The sequence below is a fragment of the Colletes latitarsis genome, chromosome 2, assembly GCF_051014445.1.
Source record: "Colletes latitarsis isolate SP2378_abdomen chromosome 2, iyColLati1, whole genome shotgun sequence".
Lineage (NCBI taxonomy): Eukaryota > Metazoa > Arthropoda > Insecta > Hymenoptera > Colletidae > Colletes > Colletes latitarsis.
Window position 1 is genome coordinate 15211024 of NC_135135.1, and position 16426 is coordinate 15227449.

General features: G+C 43.7%; 1 protein-coding gene across 2 annotated transcripts in view; it reads right to left on the bottom strand.

The window, feature by feature from the left end:
- LOC143351785 (uncharacterized) overlaps positions 1-16426 on the bottom strand; it is a 304713-nt gene that overhangs the window by 74167 nt on the left and 214120 nt on the right. For both annotated transcript variants that reach the window (XM_076783701.1, XM_076783700.1), the window contains 4 exons: positions 10509-10744; positions 8574-8800; positions 6882-7183; positions 5495-5772 (listed from right to left, as the gene is read on the bottom strand). In XM_076783701.1, coding sequence (XP_076639816.1) covers positions 5495-5772; positions 6882-7183; positions 8574-8800; positions 10509-10744 — 1043 coding nt within the window. The remainder of the gene's footprint in view (positions 1-5494; positions 5773-6881; positions 7184-8573; positions 8801-10508; positions 10745-16426) is intronic.

Consider the following 16426-nt stretch of genomic DNA (forward strand, 5'->3'; position numbering starts at 1 on the left):
AGGATTCAGAGCAGACTTTCTAACGATTCGGCGCGGAGCGTGATATGACCCGGGTCGACCTCTCGTTCTGGAAGCGTACAGCTAACGCGCCGAGCGCCTTCGCACACGTAAACGCCGCGCCGTCTCGACGTCGATCAATTAATCATTAATAGGCGATAATATTCATCGGGGATCGCGGCGATCACGGACGGGCATGTCGAATGATCCGTCCGATCCTGCTCGCGTCAAAATCGTTCCAGATCCCTAGGCGGCCTTAATGCAGAAATCCCCGTGGCCGGCTTCCTCGTTATATCGATCGACGATTTACGAGGATCGGGCTCGTCCGACGTAACACGATTCGTCGGTAATTGCACGCCACGGACGGGCCCGCGTCGATGTGTCTGACGGGTTCGACATTTTTGGAGCGACGACGTGGAATCGGTGATGAACGATTTGCATGTTGGGCGATGCGGAGGATGTTGCTTTCTACCTCGTTCCACGCTTTTGCTCGCCGCTTTAAATAGACGCGCGTAACCGTACAAGCTTTTCGGCCCGGCTTGCGCCAAACTTCGACTCGAACGCGAAACTTGGCTTTACAGAAGAGAAGAGCACGACCAGCGATGGAAACCATCGACAAAATTAAGATGGGAACACCTTTTTGTCGAGAATAAGCATTGCATGCATGTATTTTTAATCTGTATCCTCCCTTGCACTCGTTTATTGCACCCCCTGAGCGTCTCGTTTTTTCTTTCCGAGCCTCAGTTAGCAGAAAACCGTCAAGCTAAGAACAGCATCTTCGTTTTGTAAAACTACATTATCTAAATACATACTCAGGTCGAAACTCTATCGTATTTATTTAGCAAATAAATATTCAACACTTTTGAACCCAGAAAAGGATCGAAAATGTCAGGTATTCGCGGAACGAAGATGGCGACGTTAGGTGTTCGGTCGTGTGAGAGAATCTCGACACTTTGTCCGTGCGAGGAGAACAAAGCCCTGAAACGGGCGACAAGAGCGATAAAACGCGAACGAAAACGATGGAGGAGTTTGCATGAAGATCATGCGTAGGACGCGAAGACACGATATCTTCTTGTGTGCCACATCACGAAAGACGTACGAACCGATTCGATTCACATTCATGACTTTCTAACGATCCGGGACCAAGTGTCTCGAGTCCGCGTGTAAGCACACACACACGCTCGTGCGAGGACAGTTTGCGAGGATGCCTCGACGCGGCCGTTTAAAACCCGTCCCCCCCTCCCCCACCACCGATTCCGAAACATGCACGGTTTCTTATGAGTTTCTTATACGCCTCTGCGACGCTTCTTGTTAGCGTAAATTACGCGACGAGCACTTATCAAGACTTCCCTCGCGATTCGGTTGCTAAATAAGCGTATCAACGCGAAGCTAACATCGCGATTCGCTTCCTTCCTCGAACCGCCGTACACCGTTCGACTACATTCTGGACGAGAAACGAAGACCGGTCGCTAATTTTACGGCCGCCCTTGCTCGCTTGGGCGAGGAAATTCCCAGGAAAATGAAGACACTATAATTTTACTGCTGCACCTGTCGATTATTTTAAAGGAACGTTGCTCGAGTGTTCTGCTTGGTAAACACGAGTGGCTGAAGGAATTTGACCGCCAGTTATATCTATTTATTTCAACGGACTCTGGTCCATCTATAGAATGTTAAATACATAAAATGTGTAAAGTTACTTCCTATTAGATTCGTATACTGTAATGGTAATTCACTATAAATGGAGAAAATAAACTTGTTTCATGGCACGCTGAACCTATTTGTTCTCGTCCAATTACAGAGTTTAACCGGTGTTTAATAAAAATTTGAGAAAAATAAATGGAAGGAATTCGTAAAGAAAACAGGTTTGTGTTCATTTGTAGCGAATCACCTGTCATAGTGTACGAATACAAGTGAGAGTAACTGTATGTTGATGGATCATAGTAACACTGATAATCATAATTGTATGAATAAAATGAAATAACTAACTGCACAGTACTGCTTTAAATTGTTATTATTCTAACCTGAGCAACTGCGGAGAACCAAAGAAAAATATGATTACGAAACGTTTGACAACGAGGGTTCCGGTTTTACGAGGCTGTACGCGTTAAAAATAGTGTTCTATCGTTGAGTGTTTTCCTAGTCAGACGCAGAGAGTTCACGTGGTGACTGACGACGAAGGCGTACCCAAAGGCATCGTGACGAATCGCAGATAGCAGAAGCACGAACGGTACAATTTACAAGGTTTTCTAGTTCGTAAATACCGTATCGCGTCGCGACGTCTCGAGATTATCTTATAAAGGATACCGCGAACTGATCAACGGTGAGAGCGATCCTTCGGTAGATCCCCGTGGAATTATAGCATCGATCCTTATCTAGATCTGGAATAGTGCCGCGGAACGTACGCTCACTTTCGTTCGAACGTACGGCGAGAAACTATCGCCGAGAAATGTAAATAATTGCCGCGAATACTGCGTACTTAATTATCGCGGCGCGTTTGGCAGCCGGGATTTATGATCTTCAATAAAGACATGCGTTTAGACTAGCACGGTTTAATTGCTCGTTAATGATGCGTAGTTTAAATTTGTATACCGTTTCGCTCCGACGCTGGCCTGGCTTTTAGACAACTCTACAGCCATTTTCTCGTTTCCATCGGGGCTCACAGATAAGATTCGATACCTTATCCGTACTTGTACTACAGAGTGTTCGTCGATAGAGCAAAGAAAACGACCACTAATTCTCGCTCTCGGACTAGCTGTTCCTACCTCACCTCTCGACACGTTCTTTCGAAGACCGTGATTAGACATTTTAAGCACTTCTGCTCGGCCTGTCCATAAAACGGTTTATTATTTTATTTTCCCGTTCGTGGAAGAATCCCTTGCTAGTTGTGAAAACACGAGGTTATAGGAGACCATTGTTATGTAATTTAATTCCCGTGCAATTTACGTGACTCACCCAGTATATCGAGGTACTGGAAACCTAACCCATTGCAAGCAACAAAGCCATTCGAGTAGGTGTCGTTCCAACTGTTTTGAGCAACATGTCGTCAAACATCGATTCATGCGATACTCCGCGATCGCGAGTCGCATACCACACCTGTCAATCCGAGAATAATGGCAACCATACATTACCATTTCGAGATTAAAGAACAGGTGCTTCGACTGTTGGATTTTAAACTTCGTTCAAGATATCACCCTGCTGTCACATTCTTCAAAATTAACGATGAATATCGTTCATTGAAACTTCTTACCGAATTTTAAATGTAGCCAAGGTACCCTTAAAGCTGAAGTACAATTTCGGGGCGTTTGCTCTGCGAAACGGGGCCAGGTTTGGAGACGAGGAGGCCCCGGAGATAAATTCCAGACGCAAAGAAGACCGTAACGACTCGATCCGCCAGCGAGAGTATTCGTATTCGGCCCGTCGTCATCCTCGAATCCGACTGGACGACCGATCGAGATGCTCGAGGACTCTCTCCCTCGGGTCCCCTTTCGTTCTCGGTTCGAGTGTTCATGTATATGCATGACTAGGTGGATAGCCCCGCAAAAATTTACAGACCTGACAGCCTGACGTTTCGAGGACCGTGGCTCGCGAAGGCCCCAACGATTGCCGGGCCGCATAATCGGACTTGACAGTTCTCGAGGAACCACGTTACGCTTCGAAACGGGCCCCGAAGATCGGTCAATGTTTTTGGAACGTCAGTGAAGGTGTTCCAGAGAGGTTTCTTGTTCTTGGTGGGAATCGTGCGTGTTATCGGAAACGGCGCCAGCCGAATGGATCAACAGACAACGAGGATTCCTTGGGCGGTGCGTCAGAGGTCTGACCTGGGCCCAAAGAATGCAGGAACGCTCTTGTTTTTAATGAAAATACAATTCGAGTGGGACCATCTAGAGAAAATTTCTTGGACGATGTTCCTTAATTTTGTGAAACGTTCTTTGATTCGAACTTTGACGCGATTCAGATTTTTCTATCTAGTTTTTAATTACTGTTTTAGTTTAATTAAAGTTTGCAATTGCGTGTATCTTTAAGAGGAAAGTGACCGTAGGTAAAGAGTCGTTTAGATAATCGATCTTCCAGAGGGGTAAAAATACAAGAAGAATGGTCTTCCGTGTCGGTTACAAAAAGGAACAATGGCTGAACAGCGAGCAATTCAGAATCGTCGGTGTCTGTCGAGTGTGAGTGACCAATGTGACAGGCTAATAACTTCTCGGAGAAAAAGCAACCGCCGGTGAAGTCGAAGAAACTTATTCGTTGCTTCGTGAACTCCGCAAGAAAGGATACCGCCTGCTAACGAGACGGTAACGCTTAATTGTCTGAAATTAATCAATTCGCTTCTGCTCCTATCAGATCTATAATTACAGCATCGCGTTTAAGCTCCAATTATAAAACAATCCGTCGTGTCTTTGACGATGATTGAGCGGGTACTTGAACGAATCGTTTGTGCGAACCGAAACATTAAAAATTCTATTTCGAGCAGATTCTCGTAATTACGATTAAGAAAAATTGCAACCCTTCGTCACGTTCTCAGAATTTAATTTCTATAATTTAAATTAAACATATAGTCTCGAAGTTATAAAATGGTGTGCAAACAAAAGACGATTTTTCTTTTTAATTGCATCCCCGTTCGAGAGCTGTAAAATTTGTTTTCCTCGTCGCGGGACAAATTTCGCTGGCGGACGTATCAGCCGTGAAAATAAAGAAACGATCGAGGCGTGCGATCGCGAATAGCTTCACGTTCTCCGCGGAATTTCGCCTGGGGGATAGAAGCTAGAGAGTTCGCGAGAGCGATCGAGAAAAAGGGGGAGAAAGTGTGGACACGAGGAACAGAGAGGGGTGCAGGGTCGATTCTAGCTTCGAGGGGTCATTATAGAACTCTCCTAACGGGCGCACCGTCTCCGCGCTGATGCCAGACTGTCTGGATTGACTGATGTCAGGTCATTCAAAGCTTCCTAGGCCTCCTCGTTGCCTCATCGCCGCGTGGATGTCGAGAGGAGGCTGAACAGTTCTAAAGATATTGCGCGACGGATCTCGATACGCCTCATTACGCGAACGACTTTCAAAAGCAATTAAAACTGGCACGCTGAAACCTATTCCCGCGACTCGCCGTGGCCACTCGTTAATTTTCGAGACGCTGATGCAACCCGATTCGAGCTACGCGTGCCTCTATGCGCCAAGTTCGACGATCCTTTGTTCGCCGCGAGAGAAATTTGCTGATACGAAAGAAAACTCGTTCCGCAAACTATTACGAGAGAAAGCTCGACGGGGGATATCGAAACGACGGGGTGGCAATTAAAACCCGTAACAAAACTGCTTTTCAGAGTGGTTGATGTTTCACTCTGCGACTGTAACGTTGTAAACGCGATGATTGCCACCGGTGGTCACCGGTGACCTACCACGTGTCGATCCTTCGACATTTTGCTCATCGACAATTGAAAACTCGTAAATCTTACGTTCCTGTTGGTATTTATTTTCTTTGATATCCAAGTTAATAGTTGAGACTGACCTGTGCGTACTCCGCGCAACTGTCGATCGATGACACGTAATTGACGACGTCCTCGATGGTCCATCGATTGACAGCCTGCCCATCGCCGCAGGGCATGTGGCCGCAGAGGGACGGACACCTCACAGGGGGTGGTGTGGTGGGCCTAGGGGTTGGTTTCGGTTTAGGAGACACGCTTCCCGGTCTCCTGGTCTCCGCCTTCTGCCTCTTCCGCGGTGCGAATCCCCCGGGAGTCGAAAGATCCAAGGGACTCGTCACTCCTGCGTCTCTTTTGTTCGCACCTGAAGAAGAAATCTTTCGTACAGTCTCGAATCTAATGTACAATAACTGTAACAGTGTCTCATAAATGAAATAAATAATTTCCTGGAGGTTCTCCCTTTTGATACTATCTTTTCTTTACAACTGTCTTCAAAGTTGTATTATCCCCGAAGAAGGTCTTCAAACATTATCGAACCAATCTTAACACTATTCAATATTGAATTAGTAATTAAATTAGTTCGATAAAATCATAATTTATCTCGTATGTTTTGTATTGGGGGAAAAACATGAATTCAGAAACCTATCGCTAAACTAAAGTTCTCCCTTTGATACTATCTTTTCTTTCAAACTGTTTTCAAAGTTGTATCATCCCTGAAGAAGGTCTCCAAACATTATCAAACCAATTTTAACACTATTCAATATTGAATTAGTAATTAAATTAGTTCGATAAAATCATAATTTATCTCGTATGTTTTGTATTGGGGGAAAAACATGAATTCAGAAACCTATCGCTAAATTAAAGTTCTCCCTTTGATATTATCTTTTCTTTCAAACTGTCTTCTAAGTTGTATTATCCCCGAAGAAGGTCTTCAAACATTATCGAACCAATCTTAACACTATTCAATATTGAATTAGTAATTAAATTAGTTCGATAAAATCATAATTTATCTCGTATGTTTTGTATTGGGGGAAAAACATGAATTCAGAAACCTATCGCTAAACTAAAGTTCTCCCTTTGATACTATCTTTTCTTTCAAACTGTTTTCAAAGTTGTATCATTCCTGAAGAAGGTCTCCAAACATTATCAAACCAATCTTAACACTATTCAATATTGAATTAGTAATTAAATTAGTTCGATAAAATCATAATTTATCTCGTATGTTTTGTATTGGAGGAAAAACATGAATTCAGAAACCTATCGCTAAATTAAAGTTCTCCCTTTGATACTATCTTTTCTTTCAAACTGTTTCCAAGGTTGTATCATTCCCGAAGAGGGTAATCGAACATTATCAAACCAATCTTAACGATATTAATACGCAATTGAATAAATTTGATGAAACCAAGTTTATCTCGTATGCTCGTATGGGGGGAAAACCATGAAATTGGAGATAACGATTTTGCGAATAGTTACCTTTAAGGTAGGTTTCCAGCTCAGCTGCATTCTGCGCGGCGTTCGCAGTCCTGACCATGTGCAACAGCGCCTGCGTCGACGACATATCGAGCATCGGCGGAAACACCGGGTTGCCGAAGAGGCTGTCTTGCTTCTGTTCCTTCGGGTCTTTGCTAGAAAGAGGTGAGGTGGTTGGTACAGTCGATGGTTGAGGTGCACCCAGAGGCGCCATCAAACCGACGAAGGGCGTCGCGGCCGTTTTAAACGCCGGAAACCTTGGATCTAAACCGGGAGGGTAGCCGTTCCTAGGTGAACTGAAGTAACTGCAATTTTGAATAACGTCTTCTGCTTACATTCGTCGACAATCATTTGCGATACTTCGTTTACCCTTAAATGCCAATTACACGGATATTCACCAACTATTTATAAAAGCTAGTTTACTTAAATACAAATTTTTTATCGTACGAAAATACGAAAGTCCAGTTGCACAAAAGGAGTCGAAAACGTACGTTGAACTTGATTTTGATGTATTCGATAAGAATTTTCTAATGTGCGGGATTGGGAAGTAAATATTTACGGGAACATTAGTAATTGCGTTCAACGCGAGACCATAATTGGCTCATAAGTAAGAAAAACACGTGTATAAGCGTTTTTTGCGTTATTACATGCACCGTGCCGAGTCGTTCTTTACACCGTTACGTAACGTCGAGTAATTCTGTAACTGCAGAAGCACTTTAACGTACGTCACTCCCATTAATTAACCGATCTGCATCGCGTCGAACGTGATATTGCGGGCGAGAGTTTGGAAATTCGAGCTCCTATCCCGAACGAGATTTCTCTATCGCCTCGACGCTCGCTTAGGCGAACGTAATCGAAATCGTCGACGAGCGCATCATGACGGATCGTAAGCTCCTCGGTTTTCCCAGCGTTCTGCATCACGATAAGCGCATTATGCTTACACGTGGAAGGACGCTGGATATATTTATTCAACGAATTGGAACGACGAACGAGGCACTTTCTCCTCGAAATGCCACAGATCGCAAGCATCGCGAGGGCTTCCAGCGTCCTCGTCAAGCGGATCTATGCCCGATACTTGAATGATCGACCGAGCACCTTCTGCTCGACCCGTTCCTAGTGCCGGAAGGTACATAATTGAAAGTCGAATCGGCAACCGGTTCCGCGCGACAATATTGCACGAAACAGCCACTCTCCACCCCCCCTTCTCGAGCATCAATATTTCAAAGACACGTAACAAGACGATCAATATTTTCCCATCGTTGCTTTGTGTCCCCCGTACGACTGTCCACTGACACTAGCTCGGAGAATCGCCTCTTACGCGTTTCTACGTTCCCACGTATGCACACGGAACACGGAGATCGCATAGAAGAATGTCAAGGCAAGCGTCATGACTTCCAAGGTCTTGACGCTCTTCGCTAGACTCCGATAGATCTCTAATTGCTCGAACAGGAAGTGTCACGCGAATTCTTAGACTTTCTATACGTTCTCGCCACGAGTCGAGCCTTCTTTGTCAAATTTGGAATTCATCGTAGGTGATAAATATAGTGAAAAGTTCTTGAAGCAGAGGCTTCTTTGTCTATTAAAATAAATATTCTCGAAATTTGGTATAGAGTGTTAGGAGTAGATTTATGATAGATCTAGATCAATACTCGGGATGTTTCAGACAATGTAAATTTTAGAAAAGAGGGAACTTACTCGTTGGGGTTGGCGTTATTGTACTTGGCAGCGAGCCTTCTCATGAAATCGCTACAATTTTGTTCCATCATCTGCTCCATGTGCTTGAGGTGGTAGGGTGGTGGTGGGCCCTCCGGTCCACCCAACGGGGTAGCATTTGGCGGCGTTCCCGGGTGGCTGGACGACGACGGCGTCACGCTCCTCGAGGACGTCGAATTATTGTCTGGCGTGAGACGCTCGGTTTTGACCTGAAACAAAATCACCAAACGATTGGACAAATATACAATACCCCTAGGGGGTGTTAATTAATCTGTAATCGAGGCAAATATACTCCTTCATAGTTTTAATAATCAAGAAGAAAGATAAATATTCAAGATCGAGACTTCGATTGCAAACTTTGAAATATAAAAATGATAAGAAGACGCCAAGGAATAGATCGAGAGTCATCGCGTATCGATTGGCACCGTGGACGACTGGCGACCTTGGTCATCGAAGACGCCATCGCGAGCCCAGTTTGGTTTCGCTCGGGAAGCATCCGATCTAGCAGGAAATATCCCGGTGCATTAATTCCCGGGAACAGATTGCATCTGAGATATGGTAATGAAGGCAACGCGTGGCGTAAGAGTTGACTCCTCTTCGGCTGCGAGAACGCGGCGTGACACTAAGAAGAACGAGACTCGATTGGCGTAGAATAGGGTCCCGGAGGAGTCCGAGGAGCCGCTCGGAGAGGCCACGGTAAATCTCTTTCTCGCCTCGAGACCTCTTCCTGACAAGGGGCCGCTCCGGGTCTCGCGACGTAGACACGATCCCCGTGTATACGTTTCAAATGGCTCTGCTCCTCGTCTAGTTGCCAGTTTCTTGCGAAAGAAAACACCGAAGAGTCTCTGTGTCCTTTCGAACGGGGACTGAATCATTCCTCCCACTTTCTTTGCAATTTCCTTCCATCGATGCGAAATCGCTTTTCTCGACTAAGAACCGCCTGAACTTTTATCATTTTTAAATTTAGATCGATGTTGAGATAGAATTTTCATTAGTCCATTTAATCTATCGGCGACATAGATATTGCAGAATTTATTTTGCATAGTAACTAGCTGTTATTCGAGTAAAAGAAATACGAATCTAGTAAATTCTCTCGTGTCTAGGCTACGTTCGATCATCCTGAGATCTTCATTCGAAAGAGAGCTTTTACTAATCTATTTCATCTATCAGGGACACAGATTTTACAGAATTTATTTTGTATAATAACTAGCTATTGTTCGAGTAAAATCGACTGACATAAATACGAATCTAGGTGTAAATTCTCTCGTGTCTAGCCTCTGAGATCTTCATTCGAGTTGCGACGAAAGATAGTAGCGGCCAGTAACTTCCACGCGTCATTCTTTCTGGACGATGACCATCGATGTTTCCCGGCCACCCTGTCTCTCTTTTTCGTTCACAGAAGCGTCGGACGGCTACACCGAATGTCAGCGACGGAATGACAGTGCAACTTCGGTTGACGTCGCTGTCATAGAGCGGTCCGGACGGGTTCGAGGCGAGTACACGGCTGCCGCTTGAACCGGAGGCTCTTCTGCGAGAACCTCTTCTACAGCTACCCACGCGTGTTCCCGATGGCGATCAAACACTCTAATCCACGGACGATACGCGTCTTTCGGGAATTTGTTAAAAGGTACACACAGCGAAAGGTACAAATCACACCATCTTGATTGCATTAGAATTATGGATAAAATAAGTTGAATAGAATTCTCTGTTATATCTCTCTTTCGAATCCCCAATTCCTATCTGCTGCTTGAGTAAACATTCACTTATTCTCAAAGCCATGAAATTATTCACTCACACACGCGAGATTAATTTTTGTTTCAAAGTAGAGTTACTTTTCGATAGATCGTAAGGATATTTTGTCTCCTTTGTAAGTATTTTGGAGGCAAGAATTGTTTCTTCTAGTGTTGTCGAACTTACTTGAGTAGTGTTGAGACCATTCTGATTCTGCCGCCTTCGACTCCTGGGCGGTCTGGGGGTGGCCGCACCGGAGAGGTGGGCGCCCTGGGGGCTTCCGCCCCTGGCGTCGACCGCTGTGTTGGCGGCCAGGGTGGCCCCGTCGTTGTTTTCCGCGTGTGTGCCTAAATCGGTCGCCTCTCCACGATCGCCGCCACGTGGTCCAGAACCCGCGGAAACGCTTTCACCTGACACCTCACCTGCGGGGCACAAAACATCCCATCATCAATAAAAACCATCGTGATGGACTCTACAACTACCTTCGTTCGCACAGAATGTGATCCATAAATGTTTTAACCCCGTATAATGACGAGTCTATCACAAGTTCTTGATGTCAAGTTTCACAAGTATGAGGTACTCGTAAAATAAATTAAGTGGACTCTCAATCTTAACTGAATTATTTAACTTAATGTTGATTCTTACCAGATTAGTAAATGAAAATCAACTTGAACAAGAAAATGAAATTCGTGAAATTTTCTATGAAACTCTAGCTTTTAGACTATTGGATATTAATTACCGTAAAGTCTGTCGTAATATTTTAACGTCTCGCCTTGTGGAATTAATTTAAATTAGAATTCAGAGTTACTAGAATTTATTGAATACATTTACTCTTTTCAGTTGCAATTTTTCGAAATTTTTATTGTTGCACTTTATTCCTCTCAAAGTACTCGTTAACTTTTACTTCAAACGTTTTTTTGTCAGATTAGTGTAAATGTCTCAAAAATCGACCATTAAGATGAACATCTTCTAAAGCGTCACAGTAAATGACAAAATAAACATAGAAGACATCATAAATAATAGTAGTTATTACAGTCATAGGATAGGGGATAAAACGCCCTTTAAAATGAGCGTTTGTACGAGTCGATAGCTTTATTAGTTCCGGAGATATGAGGATTTTAGTCTCAAGTCGATGCGGTGGCTAGTTACGGAGATAGAAGCGTCCGAAGCGTTTGTTTACGTTCTGTTGTGCTCGCGCGTGTCCATTGATCTCGCGTGCGTGAAAATAGTAAACAGGGCGTAGTAAATTCTTGGAAATACTACGACTTCCTGGTCACGTGACTGTCTCGACTCACGCGCGACAAGGAGGTCCAGCGCGACGCGTCAGACGGAGACAGAGATAGTCGAATTAAGAAAAATACCCTTTTACATAAATTACGATATCTCGGAAACGGAAAGTCGGATCAACAAAAACCAAAAACCATTTTAAAGGGGAGGCTTTGCCGCTTCTAACAATACCTCAATAATTAATAAAACACTAATAGTTTCGGAACTGCACGCATCTAAAGTTTTTAGTATTTTTAATGCGCGTTAATAGGCTTTCGTAAGGCGGAGAGTCAGACGTAGCGGAATTTTAAAAATTACGATTGTCTTTACACGATGATATCTCGAAAACGGAAAGTCGGATCGAGAAAAACCAAAAGCCATTTTAAAGGGGAGGCTTTGCCGCTTCTAACAGTGGCTCAATTATTAACAAAACACTAGTAGTTTCGTAACTGCACGCATCTAAAGTTTTTAGTATTTTTAATGCGCGTTAACAGCCTTTTCTAAGGCGGAGAGCGGAATTTTAAAAATTACCTTTTACATAAATTACGATATCTCGAAAACGGAAAGTCAGATCGACAAAAACCAAAAACCATTTTAAAGGGGAGGCTTTCCCGCTTCTAATAGTGGCTCAATTATTAATAAAACACTAGTAGTTTCGGAATTGCACGCGTCTAAAGTTTTAGTATTTATAATGCGCGTTGTTAGACTGTTTTAAGACAGTGCAAACTGAAGATTCTCTTCTTTCGTCGTTGTTATACATATATTTCTTATTTACATCGGAAGTTAACCAGAATTTGGTACCAAATTTTGCCCAGTTTTTTACAAAAAAATATAAATCATTAAACCGGTCAGATGACCGGTCGTGGTAGGCAAGATAGACTACATATTTTTCTTAGAAAACAAACAATAAGAGTAGAAGTGAATGTTGTAAAATTCATTGTACGTATACTATAGGAAAAGTAAAAAATTCTAAACGAAATTTTAAAAACGGTCACTTGACCGGTCGCGGTAGGTTTAGTGTTAAGCGGGCAGATTCGTGGTCATACAAGCGGGCACTACTGTACAGTGGAGCCACAATCGTTGCAAGAATTCGAATTCCTATGATAATCACCCGAACTGTTTCTAATCTTAATACACAATAGACAAAGTCAAGTGTAAAAATCTTAAGAGACTAAATAATATAAAGTAAATGTATGGAGAGATTCGACAAGGAGCTGTTATCGAATTTAGTCGGAGGAAAAAACGATTGAAAAGTACGAATCGTGGTACGTTGGCCTCGCTCGTGACGCTGCTCGTCCGATTACCGAACGAGACGAGTTTAAAAGCCGCGTTTCCCGCGTCTTTGCGTCACCGCTAGATCCCCGGCTCGTATTTTGGCGCATCATCGTGCCGATAAATCCGCGCCGGATCGCACGGCCAGGCTCGTACGTTTTCCTCGCAACGGCGGGAGCCCGAGAGCCTCTAACACCGGTTTCGTAACGAGGCGGTAGCCGAGGGTACGTCGTAAAGCTTCCTTAACGTCGGTCCGTGTAAACGGTGTCTTTCGACACCAGGAATTTCGATGAAATACGTTAAGAGGGATAACCGTAGGACGCGATTACACGGTGGCTGAGAGCGCCGCTAGAACTGAGACGAGAGATTTACGCCCAATAAATGAACCCGTCCTGGCACCATTATCTACATGCTCGATCAGCGGCCGCGTATCCGCGTGAGAAGTACACAAGTTTTAGGGGCCCAGGGGTGGAAGGGTGAGAGACCAGAGAAAAGGGGGCGGAAGACGAGAACGACGAGAGCCGCGGAGCTTGGAACGAGAAAGAAGGAGGGGAGGTCACTGGCCACATTAGCCACCAAAAATATCCAATAAATTCTTGCCGTCGTTAAATGACCGGAATTTTATGGCGGCTGTAACTCGCGCACATGGCCGAATTTGTTGGACGATAGGATCGAGCGCGGTTCGGATGGCTGCATGCGATACTTATCCTCCTCGCCGCGGCTAAAGACGCCTGCCATGATTTCGCCATCGATGCACACGTGCACCAGGTAGCGGCGAATTTGTTCCCTCGCGTTAACTTGCACGCGATTAGGACGATCGCTCGGAAACTAGACGATAGGTGTGCACGGAGAACTCTGTCGCAAGTCTCCTTTTTAATTCGCGGTTAATTTTAACGTATAAAATATATCGATTCCGACGTTGTTTGAATTTGCACCTCGACTCGAATGCAAAACAATGTATCTCGCATTTTTGATAAAATCTCGAGACGATGTCTATAATGTTTATTTGACGTTTGTTTGAACATTTTTATTGCGACGTGACATTTCGTTTATCTCGTGTCGTCCTCTTCAAACACGACGTTGCATCATGTTAATCGTCGTCCGACTAGTAAATAAAATATTCTTTTTCATCGTGCAACTCATTTTTTTTTTTTTATCGAGAGTTTCATTGCGTACATAAATTTTCGTGTATATACAGTTGTACGTTATAACGCAACATCGTGTTCGACGAGGACGGTAAGAGATGGTTTAAACGATACAAGATAAACTTTTTTTATCGAAGAGACATCAACGTACGATCGAGTCATTAATTAACGTAAACATCATTGCTATCGAGCACCGTGAACACGACTATCTTTTCCTCATCGATCGAAGGCGTTGATGGGTTAATCTTAATCTTTCGAGTGCCCCAGGGAGGAAATAATAATGTTCAAACGATTGTATCAATGTTCTTAGACGTCGAGCAAACGCTGGACCTAAATGCAAATAATAGAACTCATTAAGTAACTCCATCAGCGAAGAAATGATCCAGATAAGTTATCTACGAGGATCCACGGCTAATGTTTTTAATCGCGATTTATGGTTATTACCGAACAGGAACATTAAAGTCTAAATAACAAAACAACTTTTCCAATTTCAATTTACTTGAATTTTACGTTACAGAATAAAATCTAAAGAGATTAAATTGCAGCGCGTTGTCGTTAACGACGTATCAACAAAAGCGTAAAAATACAGACTAATTTGTTTTTATAGCTTCTACCTGGATAGAACGAAATCCTGAAATTGGTTTAGTTCAGCTACGATTGACAAAAAGGGTGTACAAGAACATCGATCGTAAAAGCCAATCCAGTGACAGTCATTATCCAATGACTTCATCGTTTCAACGCGAAATATTTACAGCTTCCCATGAAAATTCTATTAGATACTATCTTCCAACAGGAAACTGACTTTCATTTTTCTTGATACATCCATCTCGTGCCGCGACGCGGACATTTACAGCCCCCGACCTTCTAAACGCTTAAGAAAATGAATTCCACGTATACTTTACGAGCTTTTGTTAATTTCCCTATTACGCGTACAGAGCCACGAACGTACAGAGTTTCCAGATCGATTTATCGCCTCGGTTGTCCCACTCGGCCTAGGAACGGGACAAAAAAGAAACCAATTAACGGCCATGGACGGTTAGAATTATTTCCGTCGTCGTCGCACGCAATATTAAAAGCGCGGCGTTAGGGAATATAAAATTGCAAATTTTAATGAACCGCCGGGACTATTAACGTCGCCGACGAAAGAGATTAATCTCAAGACGATCCTAACCGCGCGGCGTCGAAAATCCCTCCTGTGAATCGACGAATTAACTGCGGAATTTACTTTCGCGGATTCGCGACGCTGCTGGGATGCAATAACCGGCGTGAAACCACCGTAAACGGTACCAAATGGAACGAAACGCTGCGTAGGCAGTGGAAAGCATCCTTAATTAAAAACTTTCTAGCGAGTTTCGACTTTTTGATTTAGACCGGCCGTAAGAAAAGCTCGTAAAACAATGCACGAACGTTTCCAGCGCATACCTACGCGTTTCCTTCGAAAGATACATCTCGACCGCAACTTTTACGAGCGCGGTAGCGCGGCCAAGTCACGTACGACAAATATCATAACTCGAATTCCGGAACTCCCGAAGCGCCAAACTATTGTTTGCGGATCGTTTCTTACTCTCTTCCTAGTTATTTGCGGATCGACTGAAAAATCGTCGACCACCTGGCACGTGAATTGTTTCTAAATCGCCAGGCTGTTTGTCTTCGAACATCTGCTGCTTCCATGTACGAGGAATTCCATTTCTTTTCCTATTTAACTGTTCGACGAACCCTGCAAAATTTCAACTAAAAACAAACTTAATGCAATATGGATACATTAAGTTCGTTGTGAATTCACTCGATCGTGTTTCGAGATCTTAAATGTCCGTTAATGGATTCGTAGATTAATCTATGCAGTCGTTAAAGAAAAACCAACGTTTTGGAGCCTGTGTATATGCATCGAGTCATTTTCAATAAAATAGTCAAGACTGGTGTTTGGACAAAGTTGGCCGAGCGTGATTATGCGATGCATGCGTGATCGTGATCGCGGTGGCAATTTAATTTATAGTCTAAACGAAGGACGGTGACAGGCGACGAAGATTAATCGCGTCGGCGAAAATTTCCATTAACATTTTTGGCGAGGTCTCGTTAGAAGAAACAATTACGCTCGCATTAGGTCATTTAGTGCTTTACAGAATCGAGAAATAAAAATGGCACTAAGATGAATGGCCTTGCGAGATTTAGAAGTATGTCTTGTGGCATAAACGATCATCTCGTATTCCGAGAGGCTAGTTTCCATGGCAGGTGAGTTTAGCTTCAAGGTGCGACGACACGCTATTGTTAGCTCGTATTAACAAGTAGTTACGATATTTCACACTCGAACCACGGTATTGTTTCTAAGACCAACTTACGACTCGCGCGTATCCCTGTCGACTTCGCGCAAAGTTCGTTGTTTCGACTTCTAACGACTCCATTGTCCGTCGCGAAGTGAAACGT